Here is a 16831-nt window from a genome sequence, read left to right as displayed (position 1 = left end):
GTGAAAATTAAGCGCCTCGAGGAGGAGTTCGCCGTAGAGCCAGCGTGGGGAGACAACAGTGGACTGGAGGCCAGCAAAGGCGGTTGTGAAGGCGATGAGCGATTCAAATGTCATGCTGTCGCATGGCGGAAGTAGGCCGTTGCGGACGGCGATGGCGTAGTCCGAGCGGTGCGTTATCAAAGAGGCGTAGGTGCGTACGAAGCCGAGTGATGTTGCCGTTATGCGGTTTCTCTCCTCTGGGCTGATGTCGGGGTTGGTAGGGTCAAGCATATGTTCCCAGAAGGCGTAGGAACAGAGGTACGCAGGCAGCGGCTTGATGTACATGATGCGATTCTCAGATAGGACTAGGTGCAGTGATGGGTCCTCGGTCACGACTATGCGTCGTTCAAAGGTGAGCTGGTGGCTTAGAGTCTTCACATAAGGGTTTGCGCCGCAATTCCAGAGCCTCCGGTTGAGCTTATTGAGTGCCGGTGTGTCAAGATCTTGTAGGCAGTAGGTAATTATACTGCGGGAATCGAGGGGGGTGCGTGGGGCGTCGGGCAGGCGGTGGATTTTTGTGAGGCTGCGGAGACATGCTGGCTCGTCTACTCCGTGGGCATACTCAAGCTCTTCGCAGAGTTGCTGTGACTGATCGAATGGAGGAATCTTGCGCGATGATTGGTCACTCGATATTGTGCAGGATTGTGGAAAGGAGACAACGTATGTCGGCGCAGGAGATACCGGTGTAATCTGCTTGTCGTCGATTGACTTCCTCATGGTGTGAGGGTGGATATATCGTGGAGATGAGAGGCCGCACCTTAACGTGCACTTGGTCGCTGGCTCCTGCCGTCGGCTGTTCCTACCTCACGATAACTGTTGTTTGCATAAGGAAGAGCTGAGTCGCTGCCTCAGGTCAAATCATCCGTTGGACATTCCAGGTTGCGAATGCGAAGTATACGAGCCGCTAAAGATGGCCAGCCACCTGTACAAGGCCGCGGTTCATGATTGGTCTGTAAAGGCCGCAAAGCCACCACGAACTGACGAGCTTGACTACACATGATATAACGGGATGGGAAAACAAAGAGAAATCAAAATGACTCGGGGCTCGAGTTATGTGATTCCTATCAAGGCGACCAAACGTATAACTTTGTAGGCAGAGAAGTGGACAAGAGCCCAATTTCGAAAATTCGATGACCACATGCACGCTCAAATGCTTCAATACGCTACCATAGTCACGCTCCCGAACGCGCTCGTCTCCAACTCACCTCCCTTACTTACCAAAGGCATCCTTCGCCGCGTTCTCACCCCAAGGCAAAAGCATAGAAATCGCAGCGTTCGATGCCCGGCTTGGAAAGGATCGGGGTTTAGGTTTTGGTTCCCTTGTCGACAGCTGCAGTGATTTATTCCCGCGTATCTTAATCCCGAAGACAAGCCGCGCAGCCGCGGGCTGTACGTGTCAATTGTGCGTGAGTGCTTTGGAGCCTTTGTGCATCTCTTCACCAACAGGAATGTTTGGGCGGTGTTCTAGACGTCCCGTATACATGGAAACGGCTGCAAAGGCTGGCCAGGGTCAATCGCGCGGATGACGCTAGGGGAAGCTCGGACCACGACTTCAACTTTCTCGAGCAGACGCGGCTTGCGACACCCAGAGCCGACCACCCAGTCGCTCTCTTCTCATGTCGACACGCCGAAATGACCAGCATTGACGACCTCTTCAAGGGCACCAGCTCGGCGATCAAGCGCAAATTCGAGAACCCGTCCGAAGCCGATCCCACGCAAGCATTCAAGTCGGCGAAACTCAGCTCGAACAGCGATGCCAAGCGACCCGCACATGCCTATGTGGCAGAAGAGGACGACGATGAGGAAGCCGGCCCTTCCTTGCCTCCAGATTTTGGCGACGAAGAGGGCGACGACGAGGATGGCCGCTTCTTCGGCGGCGGAATCGATGAGGACGCAAAAGATGCCTTGGACTACCTGGACGCACAAGACGGGGAGGAAGCGATAGGCGAAGAAAGATACGACTCATCATGGCTGCGGAAAATGGCGGTCAACTTCGAGAAGAAGGTCAGCAAGAACGCATCGTTGCGTGCAAAGTACGAGGACGACCCGTCCAAGTTCATGGAGTCGGAGGGCGACCTGGACGAGAGCATCAAGGGCCTCAGCATACTATCAGAGCACTCCGAACTCTACGAGGAGTTCGCCAGGAGCTCAGCAGCGACAAAGCTGGTGGAATTGCTAGCGCACGATAACACGGACATCGCGATTGCCGCCATCGAGATGATCTCGGAGCTCACAGACGAAGATGTCGAGGCGGAACAGGAGCAGTGGGATGCGCTTGTATCGGCGTTCCTCGAGGCAGACCTCCTGGGTCTCCTCATCTCCAATTTCGGCCGCTTCGACGAGAGCAATGCGGAGGATGCATCGGGCGTGTACCATTCACTCAGCGTTATCGAGGCACTCCTATCGCAACCCGCAAATACAGATCTCGTTGGAAAAGAGAAGAAATTGCTGGATTGGCTGCTCAACCGGATACAACAATCCGAAAAATCCACGACGCAAAACAAGCAATACGCATCCGAGATCCTCTCCATCCTTACCCAATCCTCGCGGCCAAACCGCAAGCGCGTAACCGAATCGAACGGCGTCGACATCTTCCTCACACAGCTCGCGCCTTATCGACGAAGTGACCCCGAGAAGGAGAGCGCGGAGGAAGAATACATGGAGAATTTGTTCAACTGCCTGACCTCTTTGGTTGACGAACCAGAAGGGAAGATGAAGCTCATGGACGCAGAAGGCGTGGAGCTGTGTCTACTCATGGTAAGAGACGGCAAGACAAGCAAAAGCAGATCACTCAAGGTCTTGGATCATGCCAGTGGATACGCGGAATCAACGCCGTCCGAAGAGGCGCAGACCAATGGTGATAGCTCCAAAGCCAAGGGCAAGCAGGCCGTGGAGAGCCCGTCCAACACTGCAGCTCCGGTCTGCGAGAAGATTGTCGAAGCGCGAGGCCTCAAACCCATCTTCAGCACCTTTATGAAAACCAAGAAACCCGATCCCGAGACGACCGAACACATTCTTGGTATCTTCGCTTCCTTACTCCGCTCATTACCTGCCAATACCGACAGCCGCTTCCGCGTTCTTGCCAAATTCCTCGAGAAAGACTACGAGAAGGTTGATAAACTTGTAGCCCTGCGCAGAGACTACGCTGCGCGCGTGGCCGCCTTCGATGCCAAGCTCAAGGACCGGAAACGGGGGTTGTCCAAAGAAGAGCAGGAAGAACTCGACGTGGAGAACATACCCGCACGGCTTGACGAAGGGCTGTATTGCTTGGAGCGTGTAGACGCAATCCTTGCCTGGCTGGTAGCTGAAGACGACGGGGCAAAGAAAGCTATTGTGAAGGCGCTTGGGGTGCGCGATGAGAGCTTGAAGGACGTCAAGAAGACGCTACAAGCACAACTGAATGGCGTTTTGGAAGTGGAACCTGCTGAGCGGGAGATGCTGGAGACATTGATGGCGTTCCTGCAGTGAACGCTCAAGCATCCGCGATCATCTCGTTTTGGTAATTTGTGCGAGTAGTCATTGTACCATAGCCGAGGCAGCACATGCGCGTCGCGGACACATCGATGCAAAATTTAATGAGCATCTTTGAGAGCCACAATTAATCGCCCTCCGTCGAAAGCTCTAGAGGCTAAGCATGGATATAGTTCTCCGCCTCGCAGGTATGCGACTAGCCCGAGCCTGGAGTTGACTGATCAACGCAGTGACTTCACTTGCAAATCACCTTTTTCCATCTTTTGACCACGTGTCTCGCACTCTTCGTATTCTGCACATGGTGCATTTTTACACTCCTACATCGTGATTCAAGCAGAGCCAAGAGCCTTCTTTGGCGGCTCGACCGAGAGCCAAGAAGGCGAACTTCGCTTCGACGCGCCACAAGCGCCAAAGATGGACACGACTCTGACTGGGGATCGCGAGCTACTCACAATATCGCAAGTCAGACATTGCACGAGATGGGGCCCCTTACAGTATTATATGAGAGGATGGTCCAACGCGTGTACTATGAAGCTTTCTTCATCACCTCTTTCCCAGACCGTGACCCATAAGGGACCCAAGTTTGTTGTTGCCTGACGTCATTATTTGTGTTCCAACGGTGCAACACCACGAAACGCGCCTGTCCGGAATTCAATAGCATCTTCTCGACCACTGCTCGCGGGAGAGTTTAATAACTGCGAAAATGTCTTCAGAGCCACCTGTGAGGGGATGGATCGATCCCAACTTTCCTAATCCTATGGGACCAGGTGCGAACCCCTTTACGCGACACCAACACCATGTACCTGTAGAGTCACCACCTCAACCGCCAATCGAATAACTGCTATGCCCTACATCAGTTTAACATTCCTACAGGCGACGCAACAATCATCATCTATGGCTACACCCCCTCCATTGTTGTCGCGATACTGGGCATCGTTCTGTTCGCCCTTGCGGGCGTCCTGCACATATGGCAGCTCTTCAAATACCGAAGTTGGTACTTCAGTACCATGATCGTTGGCATAGCATTTGTACGGAGCTCCCTACGCGATCTTCCCCTCTCAACGCCCCAAAACTCACCCGTGAACAGGAGATAGTAGGCTACGTCTTCCGCGCCCTGAGCGCAAAAGTAGACCCCTACCGCGTTACATATTTTGTAGTGCAATATTTCTGTCCGTCCACCCTGGCCTTGTGTTTCTCTTCTGCTAACACAAGCCCCTAGTCATTGTCGTAGCCCCCGTCTTCTTCGCGGCAGCAATCTACACCATCCTTTCCCTCCTCATCAACGCCACGGGCCGCCACCACGCGCCCCTCCCGCCCAAGGCCATCCTCTGGATCTTCATTACCTGCGACGTCGTCGCGACCGTCGTCCAGATCCTCGGCGCCGCCCTCATCGGCATCGCAGAGTCCAATCGTAAAGACCCTACTACCCCCAACAACATCCTCCTCGCGGGTCTTGCGTTCCAGGCCTTCACCTTCCTCCTCTTCATTATCCTGCTCGCGGCGTTCATCGCAAGGGCAAGGAAGGTCATGTTCGAGGTCGTGACCAAGTGGTTCTACCTCGCGTTTATCGCGGCCGTGGTGCTGTTCTACTTGCGGGTGTGCTTCAGGCTGGCGGAGACGGCCGAGGGGCTGTACGGTGAGTTGAATACACACGAGGTATACTTTGGATGCTTGGAGTTTATGCCAGTTGTGGTTGCTGTGTGGTTGTTGGCTATTTGGCATCCGGGTAGGTGTGTACCGAGGGGGACGAGCGTGATGAGGAGCGATGTGTAATGGTGGGAAAAAATAGCGAACGTGGTATGCTAGCACCATTGCATGGTGGAGCGTCAGGACGGTGATACCCACGGTATACTAGTACCATAATTGCTAATAGTATTTACATCTTGTGTCTTGGTCGTTTCTATATGCTCTGTTCTGCCTTTTGGCGTAGGAAATGCCCTATCCGGAACGCCGACCAATGCAATGCAATATCCCTCGCCCGATCTTCAATTTCGGCCCTCCGCCGAATTCTTGGCCAAGAGGTAGATCCTTGTCAATACTTGACAGCAATTTTCCATCCCACACTGCACGCCCTCGCCCATATGAAACAGACCAAGCTGATGATATAACAAACGAATGTGAACGTCACAACTCCGTAATACCTTGCGCCAGTCGCTGACAGAATGGACCCTGCGATTGGAATCCCCGTCAGGGTACCAAAGCTTACGATCGTGTAGCACGTCGCATAATACCGCCCGTACACATTCGTATCGCACAACTGCCCTACACACACTGGCGTCAGACTGATGTTACTCCCGCTCGCGAACCCAAAGATCAGTGCATAGACAATAGAAAGCGCTTTGACGGTAGTCTTGTCCGAGGATGTATTTGGGACGAGGATTGAAGCGGGCAGCCAAAGAGTTACGGTGGTGGCGGTGCAGAGAGCGAGCATGGCGACCATGCTGTTGAAGCGGCCAAGCTTGTCGGCCATGATGCCGGAGCCCCAACGACCGAAGCAGGAGCCTGCATTGAAGATGGCGATGAGTTGGTAGGAAAGAGCGGGGGTGACGGCGCCAGTGGAGAGGGCGAAGGAGGTAATGTAAGTTATGGGGATGAAGAGGGCCCATTCTATCGTTGCATCAGCATTTGCACATCAATCTCGAGAGATAGAACAGGAAGACTCACCCATAAAGTAAACCCCAATAGTGACCAGCAGAAATGGAATGTTTCGGAAGATGCGCAGATCAGGCATGACTGATTGCCCTGGCTTCGGTGGCAGCCTCGATTTCACAAGTGCCACTGACACGCAACAGCAAGCCAGGATGATAAACCCCATGATCCTCGTCGCCCACGCGAAGCCCACTTGCGGGAAGAGCTTCTGGAGGCTCAGGGGGAAGATGACACCGCCCAAACTTCCGCCCATTGCTGCGATGCCCGTTGCATACCCCCTCTTCTCAAGAAAGAAGTGGCTGACGGCAGCCAGAGCTGGCGTGAAGATGAGGGACGTACCGATGCCGCCGAGGACCCCGAACACGAGCATGAAGTGCCAGTATGCGGTGCAGAGGCCGATGAGAAACATCGATAGACACAAGCAGATGCTACCGGCGAGGACGAGCAAGCGTGGGCCATGGGCATCGAAGATAGGCCCGATCTGGATGCCGCAGAAGAAGGCAAGAAACACGTACATGCCAAAGATCCACCCGATCGTGCTCTCGCTGTAGTCTTTAAGCTGGTGTTCAGCGACGTATGCTTGGACTGTGGTGGAGTTAGCCTCTGCTCTTTGAAGATATGATGGGCTCGTGGAATTGCCTTCGATGCCATCTTACTGTAACCCGCCCTACCGAGTGGATTTCATCTTCTCATCTTCTAGGGTTCAGTTTGATCGAGCAAATCCCAACTATGAGGCCGACGTACATATTCCAATCGTGTTCATCATGCCGAAAGCACCGATGACTCCGCAAAACGACCCCAGAACAACAAGCCATGCTGTCAATCCGCCTTCTGGGTAAGGATCAGAGGATGATTCCTCGACCTGAGTTTCTTCCTTCTCTTGCAGATGCGGTGGCCCTGGCGGTGGCCCCGATGGTTGGTCTCGGCTTGCAACAAGTTCCATTGTCAATGTGCTCGCAGAGTCTCAAGGCTGGCCATGGCCGGTGCGGGACGATTCCTTATATTGTGGGGGCGCTAGCGGCTATGTCCTCTGGTCCGGGGCGAACGCCGAAAATCTGGGAGCGAGCTGGGTATTCCGAACGCGCTCAACTCCGAAGGGAAAATCTGCATCTCTGAAGTGGAGGTTTGCTTTTCTGGATTGGTAATCGCAGCGTGATGAATGCGTCCTGGGGGCACATGTGGTCCTCTTCGCAGCTGTACCATTATGTTAGGCGACCATACTTGTGAAACATGGTATGCGACTGTCTTGAGGGCACGGAACGAAGCCGCGTCGCGTAGGTCTGGTGTAGCCAATAAAAACAGGCTGCGGCAGATTGATCTGCAATCGGAGAGGAACCGAGAACCGGAAATATGCACGAGCAGAATATATACATACAGTAATACGGGTGCAAGCTGGGTGCGCAGGTGCGCAGTCGCCCAACTGGTTCGGTGTGAAAAGGCCCTGACTGCGTACGGCTTTGAAGTATGGAACTCAATATGGGTGTGTCGCGTCTAGAATTTGGCTGAGCCCGTATGTATCGGCAGGAATTATATCTGTCTCGACGTAATTCTTTAAAAGAAGGCAGATTGACAGAGACTGCGTTCGTCTCAATGGACGCGTGGGCCACCCACGAGGTTCCAAATACTTCAACGTCATGCCCCACGACACATCTCTTCATGCAGCCACACGACTTCTCGAAGGATCCTAGTGTATCATAACAACAAAAGTACTGCAGCGGAACAGCGAAATGACGTTGTGCAACGGTCAGAAGCCGCCGGGCCTGATAGCATGCGTTCGTAAACATGGCCACAATCGTAGATGCATGTGCATTGCGACGAGCAGTTGATGAGGTAATTGAAATTGCTATAGCAACCTAGATTATGATCAACTATGGCAAATCAAGGTAGAGCTAAAGCTACTGATAGCAATGGAGGTCAAATGCTTATCCAGACGTGTGATTTCCTGCAGCCTCATATATGTTGGTACTCGAGGCACCAAACCCCAAAGCACAAATCTAGGTCATGATGCTGTTGTGCGCCGCAGTATGCTGGGTTAATCTTACCAGATCTGTCCTGGTGGTTCGTACGGACTGACATAGGCAGTGACGAAGGTATCTCCTTTGGCGTTCTTAAGACTTCTTCGACAAAATTGTGTACAGGTATACTATCCTCCTGGTCTTGCGGTCTGCATCGGGGTCTTTCTGGTGGGTGCGTTGATCAGACACAGCCCACCCGGTCTGGATCTCGGGAGGGCCACCGGACTTTCTCGCTTCGTATAGACTCTGAATTAGTCTGGCTGTTTAGGTCTTTGCTGGGCCTTTCTAGTGGGTGGGTTGTGCTGATTAGACGCAAAACACCACGTCCGAATGTCGGCGGGCCTCCCAGGCTTTCTGGCTGTATATAGGCTGTGAGGTAGTCCGATGAAATTCTGTGAAATATCAAATCATGTTCTTGAAGCCTCTACAGACGGTGAAGTGGTCGTGCTCTACTTTACCTACACAACCATGTGAAGCTCATCTGACCCGGTAGACCCTCGAGGGCGTTGCCACAAGTCGAAACTAAGTCGGCATGCAACAAATGAGTCGAATGGAGGAGCCACTTTAGCCCCGTCAAGGATCGGTCGTCAAGAGTTTGCTTTTGGTCGCCGCGTGTCGCAGTTGGAGCTTACCTCTTGAATCTTTCGTTCAGTTGTCTGATGTTTAGGAAAAGGGTATCTTGAGCGGTGGTGGGACAATGAAATGGGTTTATCGATTGATATTACAAGAGCCTGGCGAGTTGCTGAGCTCTATGTGACCTTGCGTTGGTGAGAGTGAATGCACGCGCCGTTTGGAAACGGGCTCACAGTAATTCAGAGCATGCGTACAGTAGGCTTTTTAGCTAAAACGTATATTCTATTTCGATCGGTAACATTCTAACGGAACAGTATGCAAAACACCTGGTACAATCCGCCGAAAGGCCAGACCCAGAGCAGCCGCTCGAAAAGGGTCAACGGTCTCTCCTCTTCTGCCTCTATGTCTTCTCTCTTCTTGGATGGATTCCGACGAATTTTGTCCCACACAGTCGGTAAAGTCTCCGCATGCCACTTTTTCCGCGCATCCTCGTACCGCTTGCGATCGTACAGATCCCAGAACTCTTCTTCCGTGTAGAAGGACGCCGCGTATATCAGCTTCATCCCGCGCAATTCCTTTAGTCGCTCTTCAAGCCGACGGTTGATTCTATTGAATACCTCAGGCTCGCCGTCGCAAGCACCCCAAACACCCCAGTCCATGAAAAGCCTGCCTTTCTCCTGCGTCACTCCAGCGTCCTCTTCCCCAGGTTTTGTCTTCCAGAATGGATGACCCCAGACCTCAGTGTCATTTGCCAGCTTCCTCACCGGTGTACACCACATTGGCCAAATTCCCAGCTCTTCATCCACGTAATCCACCCATTCCTTAGAAGTTTCGACCGGCAGGATCAGATCCTGTATGATTGCGAAATCCGCCGAGCCCGTCGACAGTTGCGCCTTGTATATGCCACGAGCGGTGCACAGCTTGTCGAAAAGAGCACGAGTGATGCGATTGCTCGGGACACCAAAGTACGCAAGCATGGTCTCGCCACCCCAGAATGCACCACGGTCCCAGCGGAAGAGATAGCTCCGCAGAGGAACGACCTCGCTATGGCCCGACGGCACCTCCTTGGTGTGGCGATAGCACCACTCGTCGAGAGGCCGGTCGAAACGCTGCTTCGGGTACTTCTTCGCTTCGGCAGACTTCGAATCGATATGACGAGCCGTGACGACAACCCCATGCGTCTGGCTATACACCACGCCATCAATGTAATGATGGTCTGGGTTTTCGTTGCCGCAGAGCTCGGCGATTCGGTCAATCGTCTCCTTCACGCTGTGCTTCCTCTCGTACGTCACCAGTACACTGTCTTTGGCCTCTCGTAGCCGCATCTTCACCAGTGTCACCACACCGAGCGAGCCCAAACTGCACCGCGCAGCATCGAACAGGTCGGCATTCTTTCCTCCCTTGACTGCTCGCGCGACGTCGCCATTGCCCAGGATCAATTCGACCTCAAGCACACAGGAGTCGAAGAGCCCTTCTTCCCAACACATGCTCTCGCCGCTCGCACCGCTGAAGCCGCCACCCACAGTGACATCGGGGAAGTCCATCAAGGTCGTCGGCATGAGGCCAACCTTCTGCGCCTCGTGGAGTATATCACCCAGCTTAACATTGGGTTCGACGACGGCATACTGTTCGGCTACATTGATGCTCAGGATGTGGTTTAGGTGCGTGATGAAGAGCTGCGGCGTTCCGGGTGGACGCATACGGGTGGCATGCGTGGAGCCATGGTTGATGCGGAACGGTATGCGGGCCTTGTGGAAAACTAAGACCTCTTCGGAGAGATCCTGCACAGCCTTCTCATGGTTTTCCAGGGTGTACGGTGCCATTGTGATGCGCTGGTGGGATTAAGATGCTGCACTCAGGAATTTAATGGCTGGCGAGTTCTTAACGGGTTCATTGAGCACATGCAACCTCAGAAATAAATAACTTGTTAATATTGTCCCCATCACTTAAACGTGCAACGCTTCGGAATACGTGTATGCGCTTCAGTGGAGAACAATACTAAGCCTCGCTTGTGCCGTGAGGTAGTTGTTGCGGCGTGACTTTCTTTGTTCTTCGCTCGCCGCACCCTACAAGATAATGCGCAGTAAACGTACGACTTCATCGAGTAAGAAAAATGTGGAGCGGTTCAACAAAGCCACGCACCCTTACGTGGCCTTCGTTCGTTCCTAGTCTACAGATATACACCCTCTAGTCTGAAGGACGTGCCGACTTGTGCATGATATTGCCAGGTAAATGTACCATCCCCAAGCGCACATCGATGACAATACCCTGCTCCCACAAGTGCACGCAAGAATTAATCCATCAATACCACTCAATCAAACCTCCCACTCGCTAAGCGTCTTCTCAATCAACCGCCTCACATCCGCACCCTGCACATCCGCATCCGCATCCGCATCCGCATCCTCAAACCTCCACACCTCGAAATCATGCGCACTCGGCACTCTTCCCCTCAACCTCCCCTCCTTCCCCTCTCGCAACCCCGAATCCCCCAGCAAACTCTCAACCCGCCCCAGCTTCACCGGCACGCCCAAAAGCCGAGGAACCGCCCCTCCCATCCTCTTCCCGAGCATCTGGAACAACCTCCCATGCCCTCCAGCCGCGTGATACCGATCCCACGCACGACACCACCAGCACGCGTAGGCCTGCAGGAACACATAGATCACTTTGTGTACTAGGGTTGAGACGAAGTCCAGCACCGCGTAGTTGCCAAAGTCCCGCAACGTGCGTGCGAGATGCATGCTAACCACCGGGCTGCGAGCGAAGCTGCTCTTAGTCCGTCCGGCCCAGGACGCTGTGCTCGTCTTTCTTCCGGCAAAAGTGGACACCTGGGATGCGGCCGCCGAAGAAGAGGGTATTGAGGGCTTGCCAGAGGTTCTGCATTTCGGGGGCAGGGAGGAGGCTATGGTCGTTGGGCTGGGCGCAGGTCGTTATTGTCGTATGCAAAAGTTTGTGTACCACGTTTTCATGGATCTAGGTGTTTCAATATACCTAGAATCACATTTCATGACTCGTTTATTGCTGATCCATCGCCCCCTATAGGTCAATTCATTGTAGTACCCCTTATTTTAACCTTTTTGGGCCTTAAGTTAGCCTGGTTAGGGTTGCCGCCAGTTGCTCGTCGTTCAAGTGGCTGAGGGGCTGGTCGAAGTAGGATATCGTATTGCGGACGAGACCGAGTCCTTTTGCAGGCCAGGCAGCGCGTGAGGAGAGCGTTGGCGGGGCGAAGACGGTGTTGCCGAGGTGGTTGATGGTAAGGTGGGAGGGCAAGGAGATGGTGATGTGCGGCCAGCGGATGCATTTGAATCTGTTGTATTTCCTGTGAGTGCAGACGTCGCAGGTGCATAGCTTGTTGCTTGCGCGTACGAGGGTATCGAGCTCTGCTACGGTTTGCGGTGGGGGAGCTGCTTTATTAAAGGCAAGCCCCAGGATGCTGGTGGGATGTAATCTTTTACGCATGGGAATATTTGCGTATCGATATGGAGATCACGAAGGCATGTATTGAGAGATTTGTAGGCTTTGAGGTTCTTAAAGATCGTACATTAAACGATGCTGTTTGTAGGAGAACACCAGTCGATGGTTGTGCGACTTGGTCGTCCATTTGAATGTTACAAATTCACACTCCACTTGGGCATTGCTCATAACAACTCGTATGTTTCCTTTCAATGTTAACATGAGACACGTTTCTGGTATAGCTCAAGTCAGTAGTCAGTGTGAGCCGACCTCTTCGACCGACCGGCCGATGTCTGAAAAGCTTACTATCGATCAACGATTCTTGAAGATTTGCGTGAGCAGAACGAATAAAGAAAGATGGACCCTTTTCGCGGAGGGACTTGAGACAAAGGATCTACATAGTCAATTTCGAAGATCGCAAGGCGCCATGGTCTGATTAAGCTATCAATGCAATGATATAAGAAAATCTGGTTTCATGACGAATGGGCATGTTGCGACGCTTGGAGTCGTATCAGGTCCACGAACACCGACTCTTCGAATAAGTGCCGATCTAATTGAAATGACAATACCCTCATTATACACGTGGAGAACCGATGGTTCTTCACCATGACCATGGACATCGGTGATGTAGTATCGAGTCAAGTGTGCAGACACTCAGAGCAACCTAAATTACCCCAAGATTAGCTACCAATCCCTCAAATGACAGAGGCCTCTGGCCTAATCCTGTTCTCATGTTGGCACAATAGATCTACCTCTCTTTGTGGCAAACCGAAAGCCGCTCTAGCTTAAAATGCGGGACATACCGCACGCGCAGCATACACGCAATGATTCAGCGCGGCAGAACCCCTCCTTACCGCGGTCCCGGAGACGAAGGATTACTCCGAGTCGTACCAACCTGGTCCCTGCTGGATGCACCTATACACGGAGGCGTCTCCCTCGGCAGGGGCATCTCCAAAAGCGTCCCCCACCCGACTCCGAGCTTTGCCCACCAATCGTGCTCTGCCCCCAGAGCCGCAAGGCGTGGCACGGCGATCACCTCGGCGTCCACAACTGCACATCATGGTCATGCTAAAACCCAACAAAACGCTCGCGCTGAGTGGCGAAACGCTCTGGCGCAGCTCCCACGTGTCGCCACGGATCCTCGCCGATACTCCCGCCGGAACGACCGCCAGAACCAGAGCCACAGCAACGCAAGCGGTCAGGCCATGCTTCCCCGTCGGCCGCATCCCGGATCTTCGAGACGACTGCGCACGCCTTCTAGCGCAGACGCTCTAGTGCGCGGTGCTACGTATGCCGCGCAGCTGCGTTACTATGTCATCTCACCCGTGCCGGCTGAGCTGAGCTGGGTTGAGCTGAGCTGCGGTTCACGGCGCCATGTCGGCGGATGCGGCGGCGGCCCTTCCACGGGCGAACAATCAGGGTTCCATCAGAGCAAACGAACCGTGGGAGGTATGCCGGTGCATTGGGGTACGTCATCGTGCTGTCCGAGTCGACGGGGTCGATGAATGCGATTGATTGCATCGATAGGGACGTCGGAATGATGCGCTCGATGGGCGGAATGCGGAGACGAGAACCGAATCGAGTGGTCGAGCGCGGAGAGAGCTCCATGTGTAGTCGCAAAGTCGGCGCATTGTTGCGCTGCTGTGTTTATGACGACATACATGTAGCCTTCCATCGATCGCTTCGCGACAGCTGAATGTTTGGACCAGGCCATACACGGTTCGAAACATCATGTTGACAACAAGACAAGTCACTAGACAGGAATGTGTAAATGAGAGAAGAGTCACTTGACATGTAATTGGTCTAGCGATGACACGGTGGTATGGTTGCGAACATACCAAAAGACATGGCAAAATTACCCTGAGCACACAGGCAATGCAATAATGCTAAATCAGCCAACCCCCGGAATACGAAGCCGACGAGCTGCAAATGAGCACGCCTCGTCTGAGAACTTTTTGATCATGATGAAGACGCCACCGGAAATCTACAGAAAAGAAACAATTAGAAAGGATATAACGGTCGCACGATCAAAGAAAAACAAGGAACCACTCATTACACTTTTAGATGCACATCCAATCGTCATACCAGCGCTGTTGCCGGTCAGAAAAGATGCGGTTCTAGAAAAGTACACGAATGGGAAACGTTCATGCAAGTGCCATATCCAAGTGAACAGCACGCTGCTGATCTTGAGAGGTCATCAAAAGCAACCCCAAGAAACGCCGAGCCGATGCAAGGAAGCCATGTCGCTCCTTATTTTTGTGAATGCCGATACGCCAGGTGAAATCCGAGGCAATGAAACCAGTTCCCGATCTATGAGTGAAAGAACGCCATGAAGATTTATGTCGGATCCGACCAGGGGGTATCAGTTGAGATGAGTGCCGAAGTAGGATGGTACGCAATGCTGTAGAAGATATTGCTGCAGTCCAGGACTAAAACATGGAGTTGTCCATGCCTGTCATGCCAGCGCCGGCGACGTTGGCACCTACATTCAGGCCCTGCAGGGCAGGCAGTTGGCTGAACTGGGCACCCAAAAGCTCAGGGTTGCACTTTGGCGAGTGGGCGCGGTGGTACTTGAGGCCGTTGAGGTTCTTGTACCGCTTGCCACACATCTCGCATCGGTATGGCTTCTCCTTCTCCATGCCGACAGTGCCGGGATATGGTATCGAAGTAAGCGGGTCGACAATGGAGAAAGTGCCGTCCTCATTTTCCTTCAACTGCTGGTTCTGATGGCCGTGCTGTGATTGCATTAGTATAATGTCGTCGTGTGAAGAAGCTGTAAAGCTTACCTGTTTGTGGTACTTGAGACCATTCTGGTTCTTGTACGCCTTCTCGCAGCCGATGACTGGGCACCTAAAGGGCTTCACCTCTTCGGGGAACGGGAATTGGGGTACGTTGGCTCCGTTCATGAGAGCCTGTTCCCGCAGCCTCTTCGCTAGATCGGTCTGGTCGCCGTTGCTCATCTGGTAGTTCTTGAAAGCCGCCTGCAGTTGCTGCTGGCTTAGACCAGAGCCCTGCTTGCTGAAGAGGCGCTTTCCAGGCTGGTCGATGGTGCCGTCGAAACCGGGCATGCCAGTGTTAAAGCCGGTGTTGCCGAAACCCATGTCCATGCCTGGTATACCCATCATTGGCTGGTTGAAGCCGTTGATGAAGTCCATGTCTAGCTCGGCCGGCGTGCTGGGATGTGAAGACTCAGGAGAAGTGAGGTTGTGCGTCATAGGAACGGTGCCGAGCGTAGGCGTGTTGACCGAAGAGACGGTAGGGTTGTTGGGGAGGTTAAACTGTTGCGAGGCAGAGGGAGTGGAAGGGTTCGATGTCCGCAGGCCCTGGTGGTTCTGCATGGTGTTTGCCATGTTGATGTTCAGTGGCTGCAGATTGGCCTGGTTTTGATTAAATTGTGGCTGCTGACTGGAGAAGCCGTTGGGTCCCTCTTCGATAGTGTCAAGGCCGTTGCCTATGTCATCCATGTCCATGTCCATGTTGTCGTCCATGTCTTGCACCGTGGACAGATTGGTTCGGCTGAAGCCATCCGAGCCTAGCCGCTGGGCCCGGAAGCCGCCGACTGAGCCCGACCGAGGATGGAAGCCGAACTGGGTGTTCGTGGCTGGCTCGCCTTGTGTCTGCGTCTGACCTGGCGTGATACCGGCACTCGAGGCACCCGTGGAGGGCGGGAGGCCACCCTGGCCTGCCTGCGAGGTGCGCGAAGGCGGTGCACCGGCGTGTACCTCTTCGAAATGTTGTAGCAGGTCGTGCAGCGAGGCGAGCGTCAGGCCGCAGCAGGCGAAGTCCTTCATGAAGTTGGCTTCTAGTTTAGGGAGGTACGACGATGAGTGGTAAGAAGGCGACTGGTTGTTGAATGCGGCGGGCGAGGTTCCGGTCATGAGGATGCTGGCGGGCGTTAGCAATGCGTTCAGCCGAGCGCTGACAGGCTGGTGCGCCTCGAGGGCGTGGGTGAGCACTTACTCATCGCGGATCCATGAGCCGACAGACACGCCGCCCCAGCTGAGGCCGTTGACGAGGCTGTTCATGGCGTTGCTCTCGCGGCGTGGCCGGTCCTTCATCGAAATGGGGCGGGCGCCGCTGCCGTAGAAGGAGCCACCCAAGCCGTTGATGGAGTCATTGCGGGCACCGAGGCTCGGACGCTGGAACTCGTGGCCATTTTGCTGGATCGAGGGCGTGTCGGTGTTGCGACTCGCGCCGGCCTCGCGCAGGGCCGACGTCAGGTTGGACGTCTGGTTCTGCGGGGAATTGGACCCGAAGCGCGGGGGCGTCGCGATGTCGATAGGCGAGGCTGCTTGTGCCATGTCTCGCAGGTGCGTGTGCTTGGGCTGGGGCGGGGGGCTGCTAGGGAACAGCGGAAAGCTGCAGTCGCCCGTGTCTTCGAACAGCAGGTCGGGCTCGAGCTGCAGGTCGCAAGGAACAAGCTCGTGGGGCTTGCGATGCCACGAGAAGAGCAGCGGGTAGGGTTCTGCGACAGACGGCTCAACAGGGGTGCTGATGGGGGTGCTCTCTGCGGTGGATTCGCGCCCTCGGTCGCTGGCGAGGGGAGAGTAGCAGAGCGGCGGTGGCGTCGAGGTATCCAGCTTCACGGCGGACGGGTGGTGCGTAGATGTGTGGGCTGGAGCCGGGCGGGCGGT

General features: G+C 54.1%; 8 protein-coding genes across 8 annotated transcripts; 3 read left to right on the top strand and 5 right to left on the bottom strand.

The window, feature by feature from the left end:
* Positions 1-97: 97 nt before the first annotated feature.
* CC84DRAFT_1168111 (uncharacterized protein) lies at positions 98-1105 on the bottom strand. Its single transcript, XM_018179321.1, has 3 exons — positions 349-1105; positions 261-297; positions 98-190 (listed from the first exon to the last, which is right to left on the bottom strand). The coding sequence occupies exons 1-3, from the start codon at positions 754-756 to the stop codon at positions 177-179; spliced, it is 459 nt and encodes a 152-aa protein (XP_018031257.1). The 5' UTR covers positions 757-1105; the 3' UTR covers positions 98-176.
* A 323-nt stretch (positions 1106-1428) lies between these two features.
* Positions 1429-3723, top strand: CC84DRAFT_1168110 (DUF1716-domain-containing protein). The gene has a single exon (XM_018179320.1). The coding sequence runs from the start codon at positions 1672-1674 to the stop codon at positions 3505-3507; it is 1836 nt and encodes a 611-aa protein (XP_018031256.1). The 5' UTR covers positions 1429-1671; the 3' UTR covers positions 3508-3723.
* A 48-nt stretch (positions 3724-3771) lies between these two features.
* Positions 3772-5347, top strand: CC84DRAFT_1128115 (RTA1-domain-containing protein). Its single transcript, XM_018175789.1, has 4 exons — positions 3772-4277; positions 4384-4538; positions 4598-4679; positions 4730-5347. The coding sequence occupies exons 1-4, from the start codon at positions 4214-4216 to the stop codon at positions 5281-5283; spliced, it is 855 nt and encodes a 284-aa protein (XP_018031255.1). The 5' UTR covers positions 3772-4213; the 3' UTR covers positions 5284-5347.
* A 3-nt stretch (positions 5348-5350) lies between these two features.
* CC84DRAFT_1128112 (MFS general substrate transporter) lies at positions 5351-7198 on the bottom strand. The gene is made up of 3 exons (XM_018175788.1): positions 6904-7198; positions 6175-6744; positions 5351-6117 (listed from the first exon to the last, which is right to left on the bottom strand). Exons 1-3 carry the CDS (start codon positions 7100-7102, stop codon positions 5543-5545), a joined length of 1344 nt encoding a protein of 447 aa, XP_018031254.1. The 5' UTR covers positions 7103-7198; the 3' UTR covers positions 5351-5542.
* Positions 7199-9049: 1851 nt separating this feature from the next.
* On the bottom strand, positions 9050-10570 carry CC84DRAFT_1209009 (24-dehydrocholesterol reductase-like protein precursor; the record flags this gene model as incomplete). The annotated part of the gene is made up of 1 exon (XM_018182195.1): positions 9050-10570. One exon carries the CDS (start codon positions 10568-10570, stop codon positions 9050-9052), a length of 1521 nt encoding a protein of 506 aa, XP_018031253.1.
* A 231-nt stretch (positions 10571-10801) lies between these two features.
* On the bottom strand, positions 10802-11657 carry CC84DRAFT_269105 (uncharacterized protein). The gene has a single exon (XM_018185679.1). It carries the CDS (start codon positions 11483-11485, stop codon positions 11063-11065), a length of 423 nt encoding a protein of 140 aa, XP_018031252.1. The 5' UTR covers positions 11486-11657; the 3' UTR covers positions 10802-11062.
* Positions 11658-13891: 2234 nt separating this feature from the next.
* CC84DRAFT_269198 (uncharacterized protein) lies at positions 13892-14607 on the top strand. The gene has a single exon (XM_018185681.1). The coding sequence runs from the start codon at positions 14081-14083 to the stop codon at positions 14528-14530; it is 450 nt and encodes a 149-aa protein (XP_018031251.1). The 5' UTR covers positions 13892-14080; the 3' UTR covers positions 14531-14607.
* Positions 14579-16763, bottom strand: CC84DRAFT_269122 (uncharacterized protein). The gene is made up of 3 exons (XM_018185680.1): positions 16158-16763; positions 14984-16082; positions 14579-14932 (listed from the first exon to the last, which is right to left on the bottom strand). The coding sequence occupies exons 1-3, from the start codon at positions 16496-16498 to the stop codon at positions 14627-14629; spliced, it is 1746 nt and encodes a 581-aa protein (XP_018031250.1). The 5' UTR covers positions 16499-16763; the 3' UTR covers positions 14579-14626.
* Between the last annotated feature and the right edge of the window lie 68 nt (positions 16764-16831).

This window comes from Paraphaeosphaeria sporulosa (assembly GCF_001642045.1).
Source record: "Paraphaeosphaeria sporulosa strain AP3s5-JAC2a unplaced genomic scaffold CC84scaffold_11, whole genome shotgun sequence".
NCBI classification, from domain to species: Eukaryota; Fungi; Ascomycota; class Dothideomycetes; order Pleosporales; family Didymosphaeriaceae; genus Paraphaeosphaeria; species Paraphaeosphaeria sporulosa.
This window is presented reverse-complemented; position numbering and strand designations above follow the sequence as displayed.

Excerpts from the sequence above, each read along its gene's own strand:
- CC84DRAFT_269122 (XM_018185680.1), bottom strand. The coding sequence starts at position 16,498 with ATGGCACAAGCAGCCTCGCCTATCGACATCGCGACGCCCCCGCGCTTC. Across the intron at positions 16,083-16,157 it reads GGCTCATGGATCCGCGATGA|CATCCTCATGACCGGAACCT; the intron begins GTAAGTGCTCAC and ends AACGCCCGCCAG. Across the intron at positions 14,933-14,983 it reads GTCTCAAGTACCACAAACAG|CACGGCCATCAGAACCAGCA; the intron begins GTAAGCTTTACA and ends ATGCAATCACAG.
- CC84DRAFT_1128112 (XM_018175788.1), bottom strand. The coding sequence starts at position 7,102 with ATGGAACTTGTTGCAAGCCGAGACCAACCATCGGGGCCACCGCCAGGG. Across the intron at positions 6,745-6,903 it reads GATGAACACGATTGGAATAT|TCCAAGCATACGTCGCTGAA; the intron begins GTACGTCGGCCT and ends ACTCCACCACAG. Across the intron at positions 6,118-6,174 it reads TATTGGGGTTTACTTTATGG|AATGGGCCCTCTTCATCCCC; the intron begins GTGAGTCTTCCT and ends ATGCAACGATAG.
- CC84DRAFT_269105 (XM_018185679.1), bottom strand. The coding sequence starts at position 11,485 with ATGCATCTCGCACGCACGTTGCGGGACTTTGGCAACTACGCGGTGCTG.
- CC84DRAFT_1168110 (XM_018179320.1), top strand. The coding sequence starts at position 1,672 with ATGACCAGCATTGACGACCTCTTCAAGGGCACCAGCTCGGCGATCAAG.
- CC84DRAFT_269198 (XM_018185681.1), top strand. The coding sequence starts at position 14,081 with ATGCTAAATCAGCCAACCCCCGGAATACGAAGCCGACGAGCTGCAAAT.
- CC84DRAFT_1168111 (XM_018179321.1), bottom strand. The coding sequence starts at position 756 with ATGAGGAAGTCAATCGACGACAAGCAGATTACACCGGTATCTCCTGCG. Across the intron at positions 298-348 it reads CCGAGGACCCATCACTGCAC|CTCTGTTCCTACGCCTTCTG; the intron begins CTAGTCCTATCT and ends CTGCCTGCGTAC.
- CC84DRAFT_1128115 (XM_018175789.1), top strand. The coding sequence starts at position 4,214 with ATGTCTTCAGAGCCACCTGTGAGGGGATGGATCGATCCCAACTTTCCT. Across the intron at positions 4,278-4,383 it reads TCCTAATCCTATGGGACCAG|GCGACGCAACAATCATCATC; the intron begins GTGCGAACCCCT and ends ACATTCCTACAG. Across the intron at positions 4,539-4,597 it reads TGATCGTTGGCATAGCATTT|GAGATAGTAGGCTACGTCTT; the intron begins GTACGGAGCTCC and ends ACCCGTGAACAG.